Source organism: Semicossyphus pulcher, unplaced genomic scaffold (assembly GCF_022749685.1).
Source record: "Semicossyphus pulcher isolate SPU_LCO1_2020_fin unplaced genomic scaffold, fSemPul1.0.p SCAF_7, whole genome shotgun sequence".
In the NCBI taxonomy this organism is placed as follows: Eukaryota; Metazoa; Chordata; class Actinopteri; order Labriformes; family Labridae; genus Semicossyphus; species Semicossyphus pulcher.
The window spans coordinates 25,904,470-25,920,356 of record NW_027211748.1 but is presented as its reverse complement, the minus strand read 5'-3'; the positions used below and the strand labels follow the sequence as shown (position 1 = coordinate 25,920,356).

General features: G+C 40.1%; 1 protein-coding gene across 2 annotated transcripts in view; it reads left to right on the top strand.

The window, feature by feature from the left end:
- tox (thymocyte selection-associated high mobility group box) overlaps nucleotides 1-15,887 on the top strand; it is a 42,516-nt gene that overhangs the window by 20,077 nt on the left and 6,552 nt on the right. Inside the window, exons 1-4 of one of the 2 annotated variants that reach the window (XM_069685005.1) lie at nucleotides 3,928-4,025; nucleotides 4,816-5,100; nucleotides 11,226-11,471; nucleotides 12,796-13,032. In XM_069685005.1, coding sequence (XP_069541106.1) covers nucleotides 3,963-4,025; nucleotides 4,816-5,100; nucleotides 11,226-11,471; nucleotides 12,796-13,032 — 831 coding nt within the window. In that variant the 5' untranslated portion in view covers nucleotides 3,928-3,962. Of the gene's footprint in view, nucleotides 1-3,927; nucleotides 4,026-4,815; nucleotides 5,101-11,225; nucleotides 11,472-12,795; nucleotides 13,033-15,887 lie in introns of those variants that run through there. The other variant, XM_069685004.1, reaches the window with a different exon arrangement.

Genomic DNA, 15,887 nt, shown 5'->3' with positions numbered 1-15,887 from the left:
AACAATTTCTAACTTCATATTTGAAACGGCCTTCGGTGTTTGGATGGAGTAGCTCATAAAAAACAAGTGTGTCTATCTTGGAAGACTGCACCTGTTATTTTAATGGGTCACATACATAATAAACCAACATATCGCATCGGGAAAAAATGGCAGCTTCTCATCAAAAACAAACAGGAATCTCGATCTGTTTGTAATGCTTACACCTTAATCTGAACTTCACCTGAACAATGTATTACGCAGCTATGCGTGTTTAGAAAAGAGCCCCATATCAGTGATTATTAGAAAGTTTGAATATGACTTAAGTTTTTGTCTCCCTTTCACATACATCGCACATGAATAGGAACCTATTCTTCACCAAGGCCTCGTACATTTTCTTTCAGGATACCCAAATGTTTCTGAGTCAACACAAAGCAATATATTTATAGAACGAACTGTCTGAAGCATTTTGGAACATTTAGTCATATCAGTGGAAACAATATCATGTGTGAGTGGATGACGGGGCCACCGTAGCGTTTGAAGGGACTCTCCCAACACTTGCATACACGTTTCGTGTTATATGCTGACAAATACAAAAACTGTTGTTTTAACGTCTGTCCTGCACACTCATACATAAAACAGCCTGCTGTCAACCGTTGTCTCTCCGTTTCTCAAACACACACCTTCTATCAGACTTTAATATTTGATTGCCCCTTCTTTTGAATGTGTCTGTTTATATGGAGCCCTCAAGGATACTTTTATGCCTTATCAGAATTAACAGATTATTTAAATGTCTAAGGTTCTAAACAACAGGCCCATTTCCACTGCCTGTTTAAGGCAGGATTTTTACACTGTTACCACAGTGTTTACACTTCCACCCTGCCGTTCTGTATAAAGGGTACGGAGGCGAAATGAAAATGAGCGAAAAAAATAAAAGGGCTAAAGATAAAAGGAGGGTTTGCTTTGTTCCTATAGAGTGTTGTTCTTACACTGTGCATGCTACACCCAGAAGTGGCTGAAACACATAACAAAAAAACATGCAAAGTGCTCGATATCTGCAGATACAGAGATCTTCAGACATTTATAGGGATCATTCAGAAACATGATATTTCTTTGGGTCTATAGCGTTTTGTTTTTTTAAGAAAATCATTGTCGGTTATCGTCCCCTCCTTGAGATTTTGTGTGGATGTTACACATTATTCATGTCCAACTGACATTGTGCTTTGTCATATCATATGAAACTGTCATGAACATGGTGATGTGAGAAGTGTGAAATGTGAACACGTGTGAAAAGACTTAATCCTGACTACATTAGTCCTTCTGGAAGCTCTCACACAGCACAGGGAACAGACTATTGTGATGACATGAATGGAAGAGCAGAGAGAGAGAGAGAGAGAAAGTAATTTATGTAGAAGTAGGAGAAATGACAGAGAGAGTAGAAGAGGGAGGGAGAGAGTGAGAGAGGCAGACAGAGCAGTGTAATTTATGCAGAGCTCTGAGCTCCAACAGGACACTGTTTCTAAGACATGCAAGTGGCTTAGAGTTATTAGTTTGTTAGAACCTCAGGACCTGTTAAACACAGTGTTGGAAGTTTAATGTTGGATAAACTAAGAGCTCCAGGCTCATAAGCACATGTCAAACTAATCAAACTAGCCGACCTATTTGATTTCTCGATAAAGATTATTAGATAATTAATTGCAGAACAAGAAAAGAGAACTGGCTTGGATACTCAACAAGACTTCAAGAAACTCCTTTAACACCTGACCATTAGAGATATACAACACATTGATGTTTTACTATGTAGTACAGCAGATTTCAGTGATGAGACAACAGATAAAAAACACCACACAAGAAAAGTTGCGAATATATGGAAGCAAATAAATATTTGACTCCTGTAAGCAGCTTATCAATTCCATCCAGGCCCCATAGCTTAGCATCGCCATCCGGGATATTCAGTCACCTACGATCTTGTCAGTTGAATTAAATGTGGCTGTTCAAATCAAATCTTTTACCATTTTTAACTACGTCATGTCAGAGGAAGTCGTTTAGTCATCTATTATTGACAGCTCAGCTTACCCCCCAAAGCCCTGCCGAAGACGTCAAAGATGCAACGCCATGATTCTGTGTTTCTACTAATTTAAATTAGAGTTAGCTTTACTGGTTGTTTAATTTTCACAATTATGAACTCGGTAGCTGATAAAGCGTCATGATTAAGAGTGACTGGAATCTGATTCCAAAACCGCTGACCCAGATGACTGAAGTAGGTCAGGACTGGAGAGACAGCGTTACAGAGAATCTATGAAATCTACTGCGTCCAAAGCAAAGTGGTCTTAAATCATGATTAAAACTCCCTTCATCATTTACCTAGACCAAACATTTCTTGAATGAGACAAAAAACTGATACTGCTGCATACATTTCTTTACCAAGTCACATCTCCCAGTGGGTGTCTATTATAGATCCCATTATCTTTAATTAACGGGGAAAACCACCAATGTTACCTGTCAAAGAGAATGCAAAAGCTGCTACTGTCAAGGTTTGGACTTAAACACAAAGGGAGAGGACCCAAGGTGCAGACAAAACTGAAAGTTCTATTAACAAAAAGCTTACTGTGAAACAGTCCAGGTACAAATCCAACAAAAATATCCAACTGAAAGGTAAAACCATAAATCCAACAGAAACATAGGGAGCCACAAGAAAGTCCAGGTACAGGTTCGGGAAACAGGATGACTGACAAGGATTCGGGATAAAGACGATGACGAACTGACACCGAGACTAGGGAGCACAAAGACTAAATAAACTGGGGAGGTGAAGCTAATTAGAGACAGGTGAGACAATCAAGGGGAAGGTGAAAACAATCAGGGTAAGGCACGCAATCAAACAAGCGGGAAACACGCAAAGGCAGGAATGAATCACGAGAGACGAGCGGTGTGTCTGAAACCGCATACAATCATACTAATCATACTAACCGTGACGTCAAATTGAGTATGTCATGTGTTCCATCTCATAGTATGCAATTTTATGTATGCGAGAAATGCCCGGATGTATACTAGATCGGCCCGGATATTTGAGTATGAGACGGGAGCTCACTGGTTGTACTCAACCGCCCCAAAATGCATTGCGGCTATTCAGCTTCTACTATGGTGGAGTTCAACCGGAGATCAGACCGGACATACGTAAACGATTAAGTCACGTGATACGGAGAAGACGGCTCTGAGTATGATGCCACCGGCATCCTAATAGTCAGGTTAGTAGGCAGTATGCAGTACATACTGTTTGAGTATGTAGTAGGCAGTATGTTAGTATGCGGTTTCGGACACAGCAAAGGTGTCAAAGTAAAACAAGAAATGATCCAACCAAAGAGACACAAGAGAAATACTTCACTAAACAAGACTAAATTGTGACAACAAAACGACTAAATAAAATACAGAACTAAACTCATGACGAGAGACAAAGGTAAAACAAGAAATAACAACTGCACACCGAAATACAAATCAAAACCACAACTAGACTAGAATAACTCACGACAGCTATTGTGTTGCATTATGGGAAGTGTAGGATTCAGTTTTGTTGGCGCTTTAATCGTACTCGGGCATAAAAGTCAGTATATCTGCTGCAAAAATGTTCCCCTGTTTTTGGAGGAGCAATGCTGAATGGCAGAACTTTCCCGCTGACACATTACAGTTCTCCTCCCCTCATGGTGGCTCCTTGAGGACTAAATACACAGTTTACCCATTCACACATTATCTAATGTTGGCCTGATTGAAATTCGATCCTTGCGAATAACAAATGGAAAATGTGTTCAGTATTCAATGTTGTGTTTTGCACACTTTTCCGTTTCTCGCATTTGAAACTATCAACTCAGATCGCGGCTTCTCGCAGTGACTGTTTATTACATGGAAAGCGTACACATCACATGACCCCCTTTGCTCATCACTCAGCTCACAAGTCATTCCACGCATAACTTAACATTGCACGCGGGCGTGAGATGGGAGAAGAAAAGAGTGAGGGAGAACTAAAGAGTGAGACGGAGATGAAAGAGAAATCAAGGGTGAGATTAGAAGAGCGAGAGAGGTGGAAGAAGAAGGATGTTGGAAGACGGAGATGAAGAGCAAAAGAGTAGGAGAGGGAGAGACTGGTGTGGCTAGCCAAGCAGAAAAGGCTGTCAGTCTCTATAAAAGATCTCCTCTGTCAGATTAGTATGAGAGGGCTTCTCTAACACTCTCTCTCTCTTTTCAGCCGCGTGCCTCTCACTCTTCTCTTGCATGATTCTCTCACTCCATTTCCCTCTTCATGCCTCCTTTGCATTCGTCTTTGCTTTGAGAATACCGTAATTCATTATCATTTACGGAGCTGCTGCCAGATTAGAGTTGATATATATTTACACACAATGATCCGCCTTTGTGTATTCTCTCAGGCAAAGGGGGCTTGTACATGTAAATTGCAAAGAGTTGTTCTGTTGCTGAGTGAGTGGGTATTTTACAAGGCTTTTGTTCAAGGCTGGGAATATCATTAGTGATAATTAGTCTGTGATAGAAGCTCTGGCTGAGGAAGAATGACTACATGACACAACACAGAGCTGGAGTTAAGACTGGATCTAGCGTTCTGCGCTAATGGTGATGGGCAGCTTTTCCATCTCTTCCATCTATTATCTCTGACAGTTATATTTCATGACGCGGTCTCTTATATTCCCTTATGTAACTCTTACTGATTGTCATCACTCTTAAGGCAACATTCACCTAAGCTGTTTCCTCGAGCTCACATGAGGAAAGAGTAAAAGTTTTACACATGTCTTTAATTGTATTTTCTCCAATGTTGTCCTTCTCTCCATCTGTCTTCAGTCATACTCAGTGGGTGGTTTGGGCGATGAGGACTTCAACATCCCCCCCATCACTCCCCCCACCCTGCCAGACCACATGCTGCCCCCGCATCTCCCCCACGATTCCCCCTCTGGGCCGTACCACCCTCTGGACCCCCCCTCCAGCTCAGGTCCACACCACCCCTACCAGCTGCAGGGCATGGATCTGCCTGGCATGCCTGGTGGCCAAGATGGAGCTGCTATGTTAAACCAAGATGGTGGAACATTCAGTCCAAATGGTGGCCCGATGACCAGTACACTGTCTGTGGTAAGTGTCAATATTACAATTACAATGTTACAGCGCTCTTGTCCGAAGCGACGTACGTCTGAGAGTTAATACAACACAAGCAACGATCGAGTCAGCAGGGAACGAAGGACCGGACACTGGGCGTTTTAGTGTCACACATAAATCAGACGTATCGGCAGATATTTGCTTTACTACTCCGTGATAGGGAAATGAAAGTCAGGTGGTTTGCAGTCAGATTTAAAAGTTGGATTTCCATACATCACATTCTCGGCTAAACATTACAAAGTCGCCCTCAGGCCAGATCCAAACAAATGACACCTGTGTTTAAAAACCATGTATGTGTAGGAGCTGTCTTACACAGCCGTGTCGTATGAACCGATAAATCTACAAAAGTTTTATTTAGCTCATTTTTTATCTTCATTAAAATATTCTGATAGAAAGCGTTTAAAGCACAAAGCTTATGAGAATTCAAATTCATTCCTCTAGCTCAATTTTTCACGTATGTCATTTAGGGATGCACGATATTGGATTTTTTGCCGATATCCGATATGCCGATATTTTACAACTCATTTAGCCAATTACCGATACTCATAGCGATATTTTTTTCCCGCACACCTAATTGCAGAGATCACCAGCTCTCTTCTGTATTGGAATTAGCGTACAGTATAATGGTGATACTCTTATCACACTTGTTACAACGGTCGGGGTGACGGGTCTTGAGATGGTTAATGAAGTTTGTAGTGTTGAAAGACTTTGCCTTGGCTCCTCCTCGCATCACCGAAGCTGAGCAGTCATTGCAAACAGCAGTTTTGCTATCTATTTTGGACACTTTGAAAAACTTCCACGGACATTTTGGCCTCTAACTCTCTCATGCTGCAGGTAGACACACGTGACGTCATCAGCAGGTCTTCTTCGCTCCGGGGACATTGCGCCGATGTCGGGGAATTTAATCAAGTATGCAGCAGCCCATTATTTTATCGGTTAATTATATCAGCATATATCGGCGTGTTGGTCGATATCCGATATTTCATTTTTAAGCCAATATCGGCCGATACCGATAACATGCCGATAATATCGTGCATCCCTAACGTCATTATTTGTTATTGATTTAAAACTTAATTTCTCTTAATCTCATCTATTTGATATTAATTCAAAACTCACTCACCAAATGTTTATAATGTTTTTATTAGATAAGAAACAGGTGATGAGAATACACACGGACAGGTGAATGACCTCTAAATTCAGGGCAATTAGGTAAACAGGACCAGTACAACTTGTCTCATGTTTAAGGAAGAAAATAAAAGTTGTCGTATAAAATTCGGGTGTCAGTCCAAAGGGATTTACCCGGTGTGTATGGCCGCCATGCTTCATGTATTTATGCTTGGAAACTTGACTTGGTGTAAGTTCAGCTCAGCAGCCCTGAGGTCAAAGATTAGCTCAGGGATGAGACTCTACTGCAGCAGAATACATCCGTGTTGTGCCGTCACCCTTCTTGTGGATTCAAAGTGCTGCCAGAGGTCTGTATTTTTCCGATATTCTGTCCCAACGCATGGACAGAAGAGAAATGCAAGTTGTTGTTTGAGGCATTTTATTGAAACACAGACGGTCAATTCATTGACAGTGAAACTGGCACCTTGGATTTCACTTGATGCTCTGGGGATGTTTGTAGAGTTTCATTTTGTGCTCTGCTCAAAGATACTCTTTACTTATTAAATAAAAACATGATCTCAATGAGTCTTAGGCTTTGACGTGACAGCCAGCTGATGTATATTCTGTCATATTTTATTCACTTGAACCGTGTGAAATAGGGTATTGCCCAGAGCAGTGTTATTTAAATCACGGCGGCTGGTCGATGTGACATTTTCTTCAAATTTTAAGTTCTCATTTCACAGTAAAGTGAAAATCTCGCTTTTAGCTGTGAAATTCAGATGTGGCTGACTGTGTAGAAACGAAAGCTTCACCTCAGACTTGGAGTTACTCAGACTGTCATAGAAATGAGTATTCAGTGGGATGACAGAGGTATTTATGTGTCAGAATCTGAGTGAAACTCTGTCACCTCCCACTCTTGATCTTTCTCTCTGTCTCTTGTTTCCATCTCCATATTAAATCTACTTACTATATTATTAAGTGTCAGTTTGAAACCTCAACATTAGCTCTCAACATTGACTGTAGCTGAAGAAGGATGGCTATAAAACACCATTACACATTGTTTTTATTCATTTTAATTAAAGATTTGTCAGGCTTTTTCCCTTTCACTTACTTGTGTGTTCTCTGTGTAACACTGGATACAATTATTTTAGTGGCCTGAAGGGTCTTATTTTCCACGTCTGTGTGCTCAGTCTCTCTTTCTCTGTACCTCGCTTTTATATTCTCATACTAACATTCATTTACTGCCAGTCCATGAATGATGGTTGCCTGGCAACCGTGCCTGGCTCAGCCTAATCGGGGTGGGTGGGGGGCTATAAAGATTCGAGTCAATGTGTGCGTGTGTGTGTGTGTGTTATTCCTAGAGGAGACAAGACTACTCCGTTTCACTTAATATTGAGATCCTGACTTTCTTCTCGTTTTGCCAGCCGTCTGATTGAAAGATAAAGTCTGTTGTGAGCTGGTGAAATGTGAGGAGTGATTTCATAAGTTTTTTATGATCTAAACATATCATGTCGGGTTCACTTACCAACAGTGCTTTGTTTGAAACAAACGGAAGGAGTGGGTCGTCTGAATGAGAGCCGGTATGGATGAATGAAGAAAAGAACAGCACTCTGCAGAAATGCAAAATACAAAGATAATGCATTACAGTTTGCAATGTGGCCCTTGATCTACAGATTTTGTTAAACTGTGTATGAGAAGTTTACAATCCTTTCATAGCTCTATTTTTATTGGACCTTTTTTTGTTGCTATTTTGCAAATTACAGTGTTTTATGGAAATATTGGATTTACAGGACTTTTGTAATGGATTCTGCAAAATATGGAAAGTTAATCACATTTCTTGATAATTTACTGTATATTGATCTTAATATAAAATTTCACACATGATACAAGATTGCGTGTGTGTTACCAACCTCCGCATTAAAGTTCTCAACACACACAAACCTGTCAGATGAGTCAACGCACCTCAAGCAGAGCTCCAATGATTCGTTATTATTTCATTGAATTTATCAGATGAATACAATTATTTTGACAATAAATCATTCAATTAATCCAAATGCCAAAAATTACAGGTTCTCAATCATGAGAATGTATTGCTTTTCTTACTGAGCAGTAAATGAATTATTTTGTTTTTTTGGAATTTAAAGATGTCCACAGTGCTCCAGTGTGATGGACATGTTTCAGCAGCCATGGTCCTGATCCTATTAAAGTCGAGGTGAAATGAAAAATGTCATTTTAATCCTTTTAGATCACATCCCCGGTAATATTGTGCATCTATTTGACAATATAGGCCAAAAAATAATACAGAAAATCCATTTCTTCGTATTCTTATATCAAAATTCGATCATTTTTTCTTCCGGTAAAAAAAAAAAATCCTGTGTGCTTACGTAAGTTAGCACCAAACAATTTCAACCAATCAATCTGCAACATTTAGCCGCAGAGCACCAAGAACGCTCGGTCAGTTAGCTAGCTGCTGCGCTGTGGAGAACGTCTGTCTATGATCAAATCAAATCCCTCTGATGATATGTCCCGCCTGCACGTCCTGTTTCACTCGGAAATACGTCACGATACGGAAGCTAGATACTCTCGAAATGCCGTTTCAGCTCGACTTTAACACATTTGAACATCAAAATAAATGCGCTGGGACAAAGTTTGGGTCTCCTTTGAGTAACCACAAGTAACCTAACAAGCATTTCAGTCATGTTTAACATCATATTTATTAAGAGACATTGTCACATCTACAATCCCTTTAAAACTAAGTAAACATGTAATATGAACAAAAGCTCCAGAAATGGACCTTCATATTGTTTTCTCAAGGAAAAATTTGAATTAAAGAGTGGGGAAAAAAAGAGCAAGCTTGTGCTAAGTTCATGCTACTCGCACGAAAATAATGCTGTGCAAGCAAATCACATATTTTAGTATTTTATTTTTATTTATTTATTTATTCTTTTATTTTATTCATTTTCATGTCTGACAAATGTTACAAAAAGTAATTTCTCCATTGGTAATGCTATTATACTCTAGATCTGTGACCTTTTGACCTTGTCAGCATACGCTGCTAGTGATGTTAACACCCAACCCACTGAAAAGAACCGCTGAAACCCTACCCCCTTATCTTATTTAAATATCTTACGTTCTTAATATACCTTAATATATTTCTTAATCGTAATATAAATACCTTACATCTTCCTGTTGTGCATTTTAATTCTGTTGAGTCAACAATTTATTATTTTTAAAAGTATGTTGTTGTTGAGGCAGTCAGTTTAAGACTCATTTAATAATGTAACATATAATGTGTGTATATATACTTAACACATATCATTAAATTTAATCAGCGAAAACATAAACAACATGTTTGTTTAAAATAAGAAAATGTTCTGATTTGTTGATTTTAATCAGTGTATTTTAGTGTCTTTCGTCAGTAGTTATTCTATGAGGCAAGCTGTTCAATACATTTGTCAGTGGGTCAAAGGTTTCTGGAGCATTATGACTGGATGATATATTTTGACTAATATGACTTTATTGAAGTCCCAAGCGCAACCAATGCCAAACCACAGCTATTCGTTTTCAGCACGTCTACCATCCACACGTACCACCTACGTCATTCCGAAAACCTCTTCCTGCATTCGAGAAACGTCACTCGTGTTCCATCTAAATACCGCAGCATTGTTCCGAGGCTGCTGCCGGTAATCAAGTTCAGGTAACGCTACCCAAGAGGGGCACGGTGCACAAGACCACATCCGCTTTATTGGATGCTTACTAAGCGGAAACTCTAAATACAAACCATCAACCGAGTCTCATTTTCGTATTTGTGACATTAGGTGTCAAAGTTCCCTTGCTGAAGGCGTGTGCAAAGCCAACTCTTGTTTTCCTGAGAAATGGAGTATTACTTCAGAGTGAGTCACTACAAGACTACTCGCATTTTGGTCAATCAAAGCTGAACTAACACACAAAGGGGGTGACAGAAGGGGCTCACAAAACAGAAGGATCGTTCACACAACTATGCTATGAAATAATACTCTTAATCTCCAGGCAGAATAGGTGCTTTAATGCTTCCTGCTTCAAAGATGCAGTTTAAATCAGCTCTTTGATTTGACATTAAATTGTTAACCAGAGTAGATTTTTTTTTCTGTATATTTATATGAGATTTATTGAATATTTCCCTCATTGGAAAACATTCTGTTTTGAAAGACAGCAATACACAATGGAACATGATGCATTCAGGGCACAGCCGGGACACCAAACGTGGACAGGGCTGTCTGGTCACTTTATATCCAGCAGTACATCAGCTTTCTGACAAATTATTGAGTATCTGGATGCACAAGGGATAAACGTGTGTTTGTATCTGTTCAGCCTGCACCTGTGCACCCCTTAAGGTCTCCTTCAGCTACTATAATGTACCACTTCTCTGGAGGGAAACAAACGGAGTTAAGCATCTTTATTGATGTATTTACGCATGAGTGGGAATTGATGTTTTAAATGACTTCTAATCTCGTCTTCTCTCTGACCTGTATTGCCTGTTGCCACGGTTACTATCAGACTTCATTATGGGTGAACTGGACTGCTGAACACTGTACAAACCCCGTAATGCAAAGGCAGACTCTGTTTCAGAGCTCAGCTCGGTCTGTCGCAAGATAATGTTACATAGCTCGGTTACTGTTTCGGGCCCACCCTTTATGAAGTCTGTTAAGAAAATCTAAGACACACACCTGATTTAAGGGGCAAAGCAAGAGCTGTCCTTATAACAACTAACGCATTTTTTCTACATCTTATAATCTAGTAGCTGTGGTGTATGAAAGTGTTGGCAGACAGTTGATTTCACACGTGATAATTAATTTAGGAGTTTTCACTCAGGTAGGTAGCCCAGATAAGATGTTAAATCTGTAGCAGGATTAACTGTGAGGAAGTTGTTGATCTAATTGCAGACTGGAATATTCTGAAAACCTGATCTTTACCATCACATTTGCAAACAGTCATCATCACTTGTTGTCTTTCCACAGATGCAGCAGATGGTGAACTCTGATTCCCGGTTTACCAGCAGCCAGCAGCCCATCGAAGCAGCGCTCGGGCCCAGGAGCCAATCGGGCATGAGCCAGCAAAGTCAATTGTCCACCATCAACCAATCCCAGCTGGGGCTGAGTAGGAACTCTGTTACCCACAATTCTCCTTCACCTCCTGGAAGTAAATCTGCCACGCCATCTCCCTCCAGTTCAGCACACGAGGACGAGAATGATGACGGACTCAGGGTAAAACAAAAACACACAGACGCTGTATCTTCTGTTTTTACTGTTAGTGAGTCATATCTCTCTGGGCTGTGGCGACCCTTTGTTTTCTGCTGTGCTTGTGTGTGTGTGTGTGTGTGTGTGTATGTAGACAGTGGAGAGTGGTTATGTTAATGTTATGTGTCATGATAGAAGCATTCTTTCTGCATATCAACTAGATGGAAATCAGCTCCCTCACTGTTAGGTGTTTCACTCTGAGACAAGCACTCACCACGGGACTGCCTGTTAATATTCTGGGAAAATGAAACCTTTACTTTACTGCTGAATTAGATTTACCAAATGTATCATCCTCTTTGCTTATGTATTGAAGAATAAGTTGTATTTAAAGTCGAGGTGAAATGAAAAATGTCATTTTAATCCTTTTAGATCACATCCCCGGTAATATTGTGCATCTATTTGTCAATATAGGCCAAAAAAAATACAGAAAATCCATTTCTTCGTGTTCTTATATCAAAATCTGATAATTTTTTCTTCCAGTAAAACTAAATTTCAACCAATCAATCTGCAACATTTAGCCGCAGAGCACCAAGAACGCTCGGTCAGTTAGCTAGCTACTGCGCTGTGGAGAACGTCTGTCTACGCCCACTTCTCAACGATCAAATCAAATCCCTCTAATGATATGTCCCGCCTGCTCGTCCTGTTTCACTCGGAAATACGTCACGATACGGAAGCTAGATACTCTCGAAATGCCGTCTCAGCTCGACTTTAAGCAAGATTATTAGAAGGTACACGAGTAACGCCTTCTTCAGGAAGGATAAGGAAAAGGACACAAAATAGACATTATTTATATGGTGAAGTAATACAAGCCTTTAGCCTTTATTAATCATTTGCAGGGCAGGTTTGTATGTGTAGCACCTTCAAACATCAGTACTTTAGAGTACATAACCTGAGGAAAAGAATGATGAAAGGCAACATTTGTGTGCAAAGTAAAGCAGGAACAAAATAAGAAATAATGTTTAATAAAGGAAAATAATGTGGAGAAAAGTGAATAAATGAAAGATGCAGAGGAACATGGAGATTATCCAAATATTATGAAAATCATCATCATGAAATCACATTATTATACCACCTTCCATTCTGCAATGATGCTCTTTTTGTCTTGTGTTATGAATCCACCCCTTAACTTTACAGCAGTGGACTTTCAACCGTCCTAGAAGCCCAAACTCTGGACGAAAATGCCAATAATAGAGCGGCCCTATAAAATTTCCCTAACGCCATACATATGTGTCCAACCACACTTCCTTTTTCATACCTAACTGTGTCCCACTTAACCTCTTTCCCTTTTTAGCTGGGCAGCGGAGCAGAGAAGAGACCAGCAACTGTGGACATCTCCAAGAAACCCAAAACACCAAAGAAGAAGAAGCGGAAGGACCCCAATGAGCCAGTGAAGCCAGTTTCTGCATACGCCTTGTTCTTCAGGGACACCCAAGCCAACATCAAGGCCCAGAACCCCAACGCCACGTTCGGGGAGGTGTCAAAGATCGTGGCCTCCATGTGGGACGGCCTGGGAGAGGAACAGAAACAGGTATTTTAGCATGTCCATGTGACGATCTGCTAGCCCATGATAACGCACCTTAGCAGTTATAACATATGCCGTGTAAATGTAAATTTGATTCAGATAGGTTTCTTGCAATGCTGTTTGGTACTAATCAAATCAGCTTTATTGGCCTAATATAAGGACTTTAACTTAAACTAAACTTATATGGAGAGATTTGTCTAAATATTATTTAGTGTCCGTCATACTCAAATGTACAATAGTGAGTGCTAGATATGATACAAAGAATAAATAAACCCAGGTTATTCTTTATGTTACATTAACTCAATAAAACAATGACTGTAATGTAATGTAAAAAACAGGTCATAGAAAGCCTGTGCTCTTACTTTGAAGTGTGAAATGACTTCAAAAGTGATACAAGTAGATTTTTTTCAGACTTTCTATAGAAAAACCTTTTGAAATGCTAATCTGCAAGCATAGAACAGAGAAAGATCCACAAACATCTGCGTTTCACAGATAGAAACGGGATATACTTATGCCTGTTCAAAAGTTGAGTGTATGAAGAAATCACAAATGCTTTTCATTCCATGCATTCAAATAAATCTATGTCAAGGTTTGGACTTAAACAAAAAGGGAGAGGACCCGAGGTGCAGACAAAACTAAAAGTTTAATTAACAAAAAGGCAAAAAGGCAACAAACAAAAGCTTACTGTGAAAGAGTCCAGGTAGAAATCCAACAAAAATATCCAACTGAAAGGTAAAACCAAAAATCCAACAGAAACATAGGGAGCCACAAGAAAGTCCAGGTACAGGTTCGGGAAACAGGATGATTGACAAGTATTTGGGATAAAGGCGATGACGAACCGACACCGAGACAAGGGAGCACAAAGACTAAATAAACTTGGGAGGTGATGCTAATTAGACACAGGTTAGACAATCAAGGGGCAGGTGAGAACAATCTGAAAGGCGGGAAAACAGAACAAAGGGAGGAAGTAAAACAAGACATGACATGCAAGGGGCGAGAACTACAAAATAAAACAGGAAACACTAGGAACCAAACACAGGACTGACAGGACTACAAAATAAAACAGGAAATTCTCTAAATGAAAAGCACAACTAAACCAAGACAGGAACACAATATACAAACTAAACAATAAGAAGTCATGACAACAAGAGACAAAGTGACCGAGGAAAACAGAAAATAATATCAAAACACCAAAATACAAAACAACAACATAACTAAACTAGAATGACTCATGACAATCTATTGTTTTAAGAGTTGAATGTGTGGGAAGGTTCTCAGTATTCCAGGTCATGGTCATTCTTGGTTGAACTTAAACCAAGTCCAGTTGATTTTTGGATTAAGCCTAGAATTGCAGAGTGTGTTTTTGTATTTGCAGATCTGTTTAATATACGCAAATTATTTCTGTGACTTTCCAGATCTTTCTTCTTGTATCAGTGGGAGGTGTTTTATATTTTCACATTTAGACACAGATTGTCCATCTGTTCACACGAATAATATTGAGACAAATCTATCTCCACACAAATGTTTCAAAATCAGTCAGAAACACTAATTAGATTTATTTGGGAAAAATATTTTCCGAGAACTTTCAGGAGCTCAGTTTTTGTCACGGTGGCGACACAGCTCTAAACATGTTAGTGTATATCCATCCATAACTTTAATCCTCACTTAATATTTCAACAAATATTGGATAGATTGCGCTGAAATTTGATTCATATATCGCCCATCAGCGTCTTGGTTTTGATATGAGGTGTAGTCAGGGTGAAGCGTCGGGAAGTCTATGGCACAATCTGTGTTTGATATTTAAAGGGCGCATTATGGACATACATCGGAGAGTTTACAACACGAGTCTGCTTGTCACTCACACGGGGACGCACAGCAGCGCTTCTACTTTGTAAACGTTGTTTAAGGGACAGACTGCAAGCTTTGGTTTCCCTCGTCTCCTTAAATCATGATACTGCTTTCGGTTTGCTACCGATCTGCTGAGAAGTGCAGGAAGACGTGGACAAGCTCACCGCTGCCTCCACACACACCTGCTTCACCTCAGGGAGATTCCTGCTTGAGCCGCACACGGGTCAAAAACTACTGAGACCGACACAAAGCTCTCCATACTGCACGCTCATTCAGACGCACGCTCTCTATAATATAGCAGAAACTGAGACACAGTCACACAGACACGCAACTAGGAGGTAAATTAACTACCATACTTAAACATAACTCCCCGTAGCACCGACAATCGTGCCCACAGATATTAAAACATTGTCCAGTTAGTCCCATTAGGCACGAGAATACAGCCATGTGATCCAGCAGCAACAATAAGTAAACAAACATTTAAAGCCGACCTGTCTTTGATGGGCAGCACACAGAACTTTAATAAACATAAGATCCTGTCCGTCTGGGGACTTAAATCATTAATGCTGTGCCTCGTGCATAAATGTTCACATCATGACTCTCTTCATTTTCGTTTCTGTTGGGCAGTGGGATCGCTTCATCAGCTTCAACATCAATCCGTGCTTATGTATCGTACAGTGACCTGTGTTTTCTTTCTGCATGTTCAAGGACACAGTGGAAAGAAATAAGTTGAATATGCCGGTCGGGGTCCGGGTTTTATAAGAAGAATCACCGGGCTCTTAAAGGGAATGAGAGCTGACACTCTGATTGGTTTGATTCATGTTATGCCGAAAACACGCTTATGAATTATCCAGGGACTTAAACCAACCTCTTTGCACCTCGGTTTGCGCCCAGATTGTGCGCCATGTAACTAGCACAAGTGCGTCAGACACGCCCTAAACCACTTAGTAGTGTCGTGTGCTTTAGACTGTGCGCCTTCTGCCGTCTAAATAGGGCCCTTAGTCTTGTTGCTG